Source organism: Salarias fasciatus, chromosome 13, assembly GCF_902148845.1.
Source record: "Salarias fasciatus chromosome 13, fSalaFa1.1, whole genome shotgun sequence".
In the NCBI taxonomy this organism is placed as follows: domain Eukaryota; kingdom Metazoa; phylum Chordata; class Actinopteri; order Blenniiformes; family Blenniidae; genus Salarias; species Salarias fasciatus.
This window is the reverse complement of record NC_043757.1, coordinates 5,941,186-5,950,613: the sequence shown is the minus strand read 5'-3', so window position 1 is coordinate 5,950,613 and position 9,428 is coordinate 5,941,186. Positions and strand designations below refer to the sequence as shown.

The 9,428-nt window shown below is 46.3% G+C and overlaps 1 protein-coding gene across 1 annotated transcript; it reads right to left on the bottom strand.

The window, feature by feature from the left end:
- Positions 1–925: 925 nt before the first annotated feature.
- LOC115398877 (peroxisomal membrane protein PEX13-like) lies at positions 926–9,229 on the bottom strand. The gene is made up of 4 exons (XM_030105874.1): positions 9,085–9,229; positions 7,637–8,346; positions 7,433–7,555; positions 926–1,683 (listed from the first exon to the last, which is right to left on the bottom strand). Exons 1-4 carry the CDS (start codon positions 9,156–9,158, stop codon positions 1,340–1,342), a joined length of 1,251 nt encoding a protein of 416 aa, XP_029961734.1. The 5' UTR covers positions 9,159–9,229; the 3' UTR covers positions 926–1,339.
- Between the last annotated feature and the right edge of the window lie 199 nt (positions 9,230–9,428).

The following is a 9,428-nucleotide window of genomic DNA, read 5'->3' as shown; positions in this document are numbered from 1 at the left end:
ACAAAACAAAAATAAAATTAAAGATGAATCTAAATGTTTGTACCATTATTAGTTAAATTTTTGCTGATATTGTGATAATATCATTATCGTGATATTTTTTGCCCATGATAATCGTGAAGAGAAAATTTGATATTGTGACAGCCCTAGTATCAATGCTTCTTGATGTCATGTAGAAAAACACATTGACCCTGATGCAGGGAAGTGCAATACGGGCAAAAAAAGGGTTATTCTATTAGATTTTCTGGTAACAAGAATCTTATATCCTTTAAAATTTGACATGGAAAAAAAAAGTTCAAATTCTGTTTCCTCACCAAGAAATCTACGGACGGACAAAATGTTTCAGAACACCAGCCCTCGTTTAATTTCTTTTAAGATATGCATGCAAGAGACTCACTGTTGAACTCAACTAAATGGAGAAACGTTCAGATTTTCTTTCCTCTGAGATACAAGTGTGCAGCAAATCAGTGACAAATCATATTGGTAACTAAGTGCCCCATTTACCTTCAGCAAAACTTCTGGACCGGGGCGATCCTGGCCACAGCTGTGCATCCCGGACAGACCTCGACAGATGTTCATCCTGAAAATCAGCTGACAAGCGAGCAATCACCTGGAATACCCGCTGAAAAACATCTGCAACAGTCCTCTTCCTGTTTGCAGCAGCCTGGACCGGAGCGGGGAGAGAACAGGACTCGTTCGCCGCCTTCTTCGAGATGATGTAAATTAAAATTTATCACGCAGACGGTATACATCGCACGCACCTCGACCCTAACGTGATCTGAACACTGAACCTTCCCGTCCGTTCTGCCAGAGTCACACATCAATGAATGAATGAATGAATGACAATTGTGATGCAAAAGATGGACAGAAGGCCCCATCTGTGTTTCCCAATCACCACCAAAACAAAGGGAGAGTCTTTTTTTTTTAAACTATTTATTTTCAAAATAATTATAATAAATATTTACAAATTACATTTCTTTCTGACCAAGCAACTGTGCAAAACTGGCCCGGCCTCCTAAACACAGCCAACCGCATGAGCTTTACAGAGAAAACAATGCAGAAGGTCAAGCAGCCTCTGAAAGAGGACAAAGAAAAGAAAACGCCACCTTGTTATTGTCCACATAGAAACGACTTGAAGATATGATCGCTCTTGTACGAGCACCGACTAACAGAAAATGACGAAAACAAAGAGTGAGCCTGTCTATGGAAACCGTTCAGACAACAAGATCCTCGTGTTCGGTGGTTTTTTATTGAATTCCTAGTTCTGACTGTTAGTTGACCTCCAGAGATACACTTTAACAGGTATGGACTAAGTCAAAGCCCTCCATACACACACACACCATCACAGGTCCATCTTGTCTGGGATGTTCAGCACTGTGCTGGAGCTGGATGCTCCCACCCCCGCAGACTCCGACGTCTCTCTGTACGTCGACTCCAGCAGCTCCTCCGTGGACATCACACTGAGGTCCGGGGCGAAACTCGGCGCCGATTCAGAATGTGGCTGTGCTGCCGACGCATTCTGGGAGAGCTCTGCGTGAGCTCGGCGCTCCTGGGCGAGCATCTCGGCCTCCGCGTGCCTCCGACCTCGCCTCTTCCCGAGGACTTTGACGTAGTTGGCCGGCACGAGCCCGGTGGTCTGACCGTTGGAGCTGGCCAGCAGCCAGCCGCGAACCCGGGGCTGTTGTTCTGAACACACAAGAAACACAAGGTTCAGAAGGTCATCTGCTGCTGCGGGGTTGTTCCATGGCTGCTGATTAGCCACATTCTAATAATTCATCCAATAACCATAGTCCTGCTACAGCTGTTACTGTTCCTGTCATCCTTTTGAAATAAGCGGTCTCATTTTTTGCTTATGGTGATTTTAAAAAAATCAGGATGCCTGAGACGAATGATTTAAAAGTTTGGCGGTTGGGATCGAGGAAATACAACCAGGAGCAATTCAATTATTGAGGATCAATGACTCACTTTGGCCACTTTGAGAAATAGAGCCCCAGTTTTTGACTCTCTTACCCCTTTCACACTGCAACTAGCGGGTCGACCCGTGTTTTCAACCCGCTAATAATCGCCTTTTGTGTTCTTTCACACTGCATGCAGACCCGCGTCTAACCGCCTGCTGGCGAGCCACGTCGCTGCGTCTTCCCGCGCTGATAGTGTCCCGCGTTGATGACATCATCAGCGCGACGGAGCAAAGCGAAAGTAAACAATGCAGCGGAACACAGTCCCCGTTACCTGTAGACGAATCGCCTCTTCCCCACGGATCCAGAGCAGCTCTCTGGTCTCGCTATCTTGCCAATACTGGGTCATCTTGATGAAGGAAATCTCACGCTGTGTCCAGAAACAACAACTAGCGCGCTAACGTAGCCACGCTGCGTCGACGTCATCACGTAAGTTACCGCGTCGACTCGCGTCTGCCTTTCACACTCCCTTTCGCCCCTCCCAGTAAAAAGCCGGTAGTAGCGACCCGCTAAAAACCCGCGTCGATTGCAGGGTTGAAAAACCCGGGTCTAATGCCGAGTGAACACTTTCACACTGCCATGAGGAGCCGGGTAATTAGCAGGTTTAAACGGGTTTTTTGGCCAGTGTGAAAGGGGTATCTGACAGCTGAGGCAGGGGTTTTATAAGCAAAACCCAGCAACAACTTGGTGAGTCTGAGCTGTCCAGTCAACCCGGGGGGGGGGGGGGGGGGGGGGGGGGGAGTGCAAGGATTTTCACTAGGGCATGGACAAGCTGGCACTGAGTACGGTGGCCCTGAGGTGCAAAACACAACGGGTGCAAAACACAACGGCAAATGAGAAAACACGAATGCAAATAAGAAAACACAACACAAAAAGACAAAACACAACGCCAAATCAGAAAACACAACACAAAAAGAGAAAACACAACGGCAAATCATTAAACACAACACAAAAAGACAAAACACAACGGCAAATCAGAAAACACAACGGCAAATCAGAAAACACAACACAAAAAGAGAAAACACAACGCCAAATCAGAAAACACAACCCAAAAAGAGAAAACACAACGCCAAATCAGAAAACACAACCCAAAAAGAGAAACACAACGGCAAATCAGAAAACACAACACAAAAAGAGAAAACACAACACCAAATCAGAAAACACAACACAAAAAGAGAAAACACAACGGCAAATCAGAAAACACAACACAAAAAGAGAAAACACAACGGCAAAAGAGAAAACGGAAATCGGGTGACATCAGTCTTCTTCTTCTAATGATTTCCGGCAGGCTGTACGCTTGTTTAGCGCAATGCTGCCCCTTCAGGTTAAGTAGTGGGTGACATCAGTCGTCGCTGATTGGACGAAAGAACTGGTCCGTCCTTTGAACCGGAAAGAGTCACAGTTCGCCACTGAAGCCCCTTTTCCACAGTTTCGGTACGGTTCAGGTCTGCTCAGTTCGGATCGGATATGCGGCGTTCTAGCCCGCGAAGCAGCCAGCCATCTGTGACGATCTGTTCCACCGGTCTCACCGCGACAGCAACGCAAACCTTTCCAAAAAGTCTACTGAACACCGGTCTTCCCCGGAGGAGCAGCGGCTGCTTTCCATCACTGCAGAGGAGGTTCAACGGAACCGAACGGTGCCGTTAGAAATGGAAAAAAGGGGGGGAAAATCACCGCAAATGGGGGGAAAAAAGGGAAAAAACACTGTCATCTCCGAGCGGCTGCTCTCTATCGGCTCCAGACCCGGTCAGCACCGAGCAAAATGCAAGAAACGGAGGAGAGGCTGTGTGGACTGCGCCTGAGATGGAGCTGATGGTAAGTTTTAAGACTCTGAACTGTACAACCACCAGTGTTACCATGCCGTTATCCACCACTGAAATCTGAGGTTTTTGTCTTAAAAGTGTATCCACGCAGCGCGCTAGCTGGTTAGCATTAGCACACGGCTAAGCTAGATAGCTTTGCACCCAGCCATGTAGCATTGTGGTGTTGCATGTGGTTTGTGGAACGTTTCTGCAGGAGGACAGGAGTCCTCCTCCTCTGGGCCCAGGGGTGGAGGAGAGAGATGTAGCGTCGTCAGGATGGAGCATCCACCTCCAGCCGGACTCTCCTGTGTTATGAAGCCTCAGCAGCTGGGAGGTGAGCAGCAGCCTTGTTCATGCTGTAGATAATGCAGGAAACGATTCAGCATCTATACTGGTATTCTATCAAGTAGAATTCTATCAAGTATCACATTGATACGTTCACCACTGCTGCTCCAGCTGGATACAGGGCCCAGTGTGCAGTACTATTGATGCAGAGTACTGAAATAAATCCATGCTGCTGTTTCTGCAGCTCCAGTTGCTCTGAACTGTGGATGTTTACGCTGAACAGCTGTCTCTCGTCCAGTGTTACAGTGAACACAAACTGGTGAAGTAGCAAAAACTGCTGGACAAACGACAATAGATCATATTGAATCCATTACAGAAGTGCAGAGCAGTCAGCTGATAGGCCACACTCTGCAATTACACCCTGGGAATTACATCCAGCAATGTTACTGTCCAAAATCGTCTCCACCAGCTGCACCACAGGGTCTGATGGGTGGAGGCAGGGTGTGGGTGGCAGTGTCTTGCTGAACTGCTCTATTTCCCCCTTTGCTTTTTACCCAGGAGGAGGCTGGAGGACCAACCAGACCTGACGGAGCCCCTGAGAGAAATTCAGGCTTTAGGTGAGCTGGGAGCTGCAGCGTGATGAACGGCATGTCCATCAGGAGGAGCAGCAGGAGGAGCGGCGTCTGAACCTGCAGTTCCTTGAAGATGAAGCAGGGCAGTGAGGCTGAATCAGGCTGATTTGGCCTCTCAGCAGCAGCAGAGCCAGGCCTTCAGATGTCCCTGCAGCGGGTCTCTCTGCAGGTCCAGACCCCGAGAACCCACAGGAGTAACTCAACAACTAGTGGTGTCGATGTCCTTTCCAATAAAAACCGTTTTCACGCCCATATGTGTCTGAATTCACTGGTTCTTGCTCAACACAAGCACAGCAGTGTTTTTGCATTTGGCATTTCTTTCTAAGTAGTGGTGCTGAATGGAAATGAAATAACTCAATTTGTAAGGGATGTACAGGGTGGTGTTTTGAATATTTTACGTGGTGATTATCATGAACTTCAATCCAGACAATTCTGCACTGCGACACGTTACAGTAACAGGGTGCTTTATGGAAACACACTTCAGACTGCAGTTGAAGAGCGAAAGGTAAGGTGGAGCCAGTATCATCTACATGTAGGGAGAAGCCAGTACTGATTTAATATTAGCCTGTTACAGCTTTAAACAACACTGTCACTAAGTACAGCCTTATAAAACAATTCTCCTGTCATCAACCAACTCTTCTGAGCTGGCCTCATGTTGACAAGCATCTAGTCTCTGCACAATTCCTAAGACTGGTTTGAAACTAAACCTTTAACAGCAAACTGTTTTGTCTGTCAGAAAAAAAAAAATATGAATTTTACCCAGTTATGAGCAGATCTGTGCCTCATAAAGAACAGAATAGACTATTTATCTCACCATGAAGACATTTAGTTATGGAGGCTCGTAGAACAAACTGGTGCAAATAAATGAGGACATTTGCAAATAAAGAATAAGTAATCGAAATCAAAAAGAAGAAAACATTGAACTTGATGTACAACAGATCTAAAATATAACACTACTACTACTAAAATATAACTGGAGCTATAATATATGGAAGTATGTACAGATATGGACTTAATACATTTTGAAAATGTGATGATCAAGGGTTGTTTTGTTTTTTTGTACTACCCACACGTTTTCAGCACAGCGTTTTCAGCCATGGTGATTATAATTCGTGCAAATCGATATTTTAACCCTCTGAATTTCAGTCATTTATTCTAGCAGAGGAGCTGGCAATGTCTTGGATCCATTGTTTTGGTCGCTGCGCTCTCTGCTGATTGGCTTCAGAAAAATTAGACTTATTGGCTGTGTTTTTCAGAGGGCAGAGCTCATTAACATCTTATAAAACGACGTAAAAATCGCGCGTCAAGCTGATTTAAAACGCACGTTTTTTACGGCATTTTATTAAAAAAAACTGGCGTTTTTTACTGCATCTTAAGGATCCGAAGCATTGGATTAGTGGCGAACTGTGACTCTTTCCGGTTCAAAGGACGGACCAGTTCTTTCGTCCAATCAGCGACGACTGATGTCACTCACTACTTAACCTGAAGGGGCAGCATTGCGCTAAACAAGCTTACAGCCTGCCGGAAATCATTAGAAGAAGAAGACTGATGTCACCCGATTTCCGTTTTCTCTTTTGCCGTTGTGTTTTGTCTTTTTGTGTTGTGTTTTCTGATTTGGCGTTGTGTTTTGTCTTTTTGTGTTGTGTTTTCTGATTTGCCGTTGTGTTTTCTCTTTTTGGGTTGTGTTTTCTGATTTGCCGTTGTGTTTTCTCTTTTTGTGTTGTGTTTTCTGATTTGGCGTTGTGTTTCTCTTTTTGGGTTGTGTTTTCTGATTTGCCGTTGTGTTTTCTGATTTGGCGTTGTGTTTTGTCTTTTTGTGTTGTGTTTTCTGATTTGGCGTTGTGTTTTCTCTTTTTGTGTTGTGTTTTCTGATTTGGCGTTGTGTTTTTTCTTTTTGTGTTGTGTTTTCTGATTTGCCGTTGTGTTTTCTCTTTTTGTGTTGTGTTTTCTGATTTGGCGTTGTGTTTTCTCTTTTTGTGTTGTGTTTTCTCATTTGCCGTTGTGTTTTGCACCTCAGGGCCACCGTAACTGAGCGTGACACACTACAGGATTTCTAGTCACAAATATTAAACCATGTGCATTATCTATGATCTCTCCTTCCGAGACTTGTGTTTAGGGGGATCAGACGGCAGCGGTTAAACCGTGAAAATGAAAATGCTCCAATTCAGTTTCAGAACAAAGTGGAAACGCACCAGCTCGGTGTAGACAGCAGAAACACTGCTGTAACGCAGCTGTAGCTCTTCTGCACATGTGAATAAATGGACAATAGCAATAACAGCGGTCTCAGTGTCATGACTCCCATATGTACATATCATCCTGCAACTTGGTAGTTTTATAGATGAGAGTCACCATGGGATAGGAATCCAACTTGATCTGCACCATTCTTAATGTTCTCTGTGCAGGGTGTGGTTTCATGAGAAGAACAGCAGCACCCACTAGTGGCCTCACATGAGAACCAGGTTGTTTTGAGGTCATTTGCAGAATGTTGCAAACACAAAGACGATGCCTTTTCAAATGTTTTCATGTGAACGGGGTCAAAAAGCGGTTGGGGAGAGGGAGGGTGTCATAATAATGATCGTCTCAATGTGAAATAACCTTCTGCAATGAGACATCAAGCTGAGTGAGTTCAATTATTACAGTTTAGAGTCAGTGGAATTGAGCGTATTGTCGGCACACAAGTGCTCACCTGAAGTCGACCCCACATCAAAACAAAAATACTCAAGACTTTGAAAAGTGTGGAGTGTTGTGTAAGAGCTCACACCTTTAGGAGCGAGGTTGAGCATGTCTCCAGCCTGCAGAGAAATCTCCTCCTCAGAGGCAGCTGTGAAGTTGTACTCTGCTCTGGCCACCACATGGTCGTCCTCCCCACTGGCCCAGTCAGTATCTGCACAAACAAACAAGTTTCACTGATATGTTCCTCAAAATCTACACAATGCTTTCAGGAATAATTGAGCGTAAGTCTTACTGTTTTCTTCAGCGACTTGGCTGGAGCTCAGCAGTTTCCAGATGAGGTAAGGTCCTCCCAGGACAACAGAGAAAAACAGAAAAATAGGCCAGGACTTCACGCCTGGATTGCTCGTGCCTGTGCTGTGCCCTCCGGAGGGGCTCACCAGGGCGTCCTGAGTGCTGTCGGCCCACAAGTCCTCAATCTCCGACCCCCGTCCCAGGAGCCTCTGCAACCGCCTGTAGAGGTAGCGCAGCATGCGCACCAAAGTGAAGGCCGACAGGACGTGGGTGAGGTGGGCGCGCAGCCGCGTGAACTGGTTGGCCACGTCCAGCACTGCGCGGAAACTGTTGTACACGGCTGAAAACGTGGCGTCCAGCATCATGCTGACGGACGCGAAGGTGTTGACGATGCTCTCGATGGACTCGAAGGCGCCGCGGCTGCTCTCTTCCGCCTGCTGCACGAAGCGGCTGGGGGCCACGTCCTCGGCGTGGGGCAGGCGGTTGTAGCGTCCCACGCCGTAGCCACCGCTGCCGAAGCTGTAGGGGCTGTAGCCGCCGTAGCCACCGTAGATGGAGCCCCCATAGGGGCTGTAGGTGGAGGGGAACGAGCTGTAGGTTGGACGGTAGGACGGCTGCACTGGACGGGGGGGAACAGGAGGAACCACCCGGGTCAGGACAGGAGGGCCGGCCGAGGTGGAGGGGGCAACTGAGGGGGCGAAGTCTGCAGACCTGTTTCATAAAGAGGATACATTTAAATTACCAGTGTGACTTTAACGCCAGTTTCTCTTGATAAGGAGTTTCTCAAATGTCAGCTGTTAAAACTAACAATGATATTCAAATACAATCATGATGGTAAGAGAGAGAGAGCAATGATGGCTAAACTGTTTTCTTTCATGAAGGACCACGTGTTTATGTACACATACTAACCCATGTTTACCAGATTTTGTCTATATTCTCAACATTTTTTTCCTGTCCTGTTTGATAGATGTGTATACCATAGAAGGGAAAGCGAGACAGACTTTCGATTCCATTGTCTTGTACGTACAGTAGAACTAACAATTTGTTAAACACTAGAGAGACAGGGGATGGAGGCAGGGACAGGACAGCGATACTTTCTTCACAACACGGAATTATATAAACAGGTTGGATCAACCATTCAGGAGTTGCTTCATCTTTAACCCAGTGTGGTTTTAACATCAGGTAAATGATGAAAGCACTTTCTGGGAGCAAAGGTCGACACGAGGCCTACTGCAGGAAAAAGAGCCACGAACAATGCATTAAAGTCGCTGTCACGAACAAATAAGACTGTGAAATGCCGCGTGTGATAAATGGATGATGAATTGCATCGTCGTGTGACTTTTTGTCTTCAAACAGTATCGCTCCTGTTGCTAACGTTAGCATTAGCAATAACCGCTAGCCTTCTGCACCGAGTAAACAAGGGACAGGTACAGGTTAAAGTTCCTTTACCTGTAATTTACGGGAGCACCCATAGCGCCCGGAATCCTCCTTTCCCACGGCTTCAGTGGGGGCTGTGAATCCATTTGGAGGAAATATATGATTTACAAAGTTAGAAACTCCGCAGCCGAAGGCCTCGCCGACCCCTTTCCTCGGGTTTGTGATTCCTACTACGGTAAAATGGAAGGGCCGCCTCATCTGATCCCTGATTGGATAGAACTAACTGTCAATCTTTTTGTTGAGCTATGATTGGTTATGTGCTCTCATGCTGAGCCAATCAGAATCAGAGTAGCGCTTATCAGGGCGTTTGCTTCGTAGAGTCCTTAAAAAATAGCTGTTGTTTTAGTTTGATTTAA

Coding starts and splice junctions, on each gene's coding strand:
- LOC115398877 (XM_030105874.1), bottom strand. CDS start 9,158: ATGGATTCACAGCCCCCACTGAAGCCGTGGGAAAGGAGGATTCCGGGC. Junction 7,556..7,636: donor CCAAGTCGCTGAAGAAAACA/GTAAGACTTACG, acceptor TTGTTTGTGCAG/ATACTGACTGGGCCAGTGGG. Junction 1,684..7,432: donor GCTCAACCTCGCTCCTAAAG/GTGTGAGCTCTT, acceptor TTGTGTGTTCAG/AACAACAGCCCCGGGTTCGC.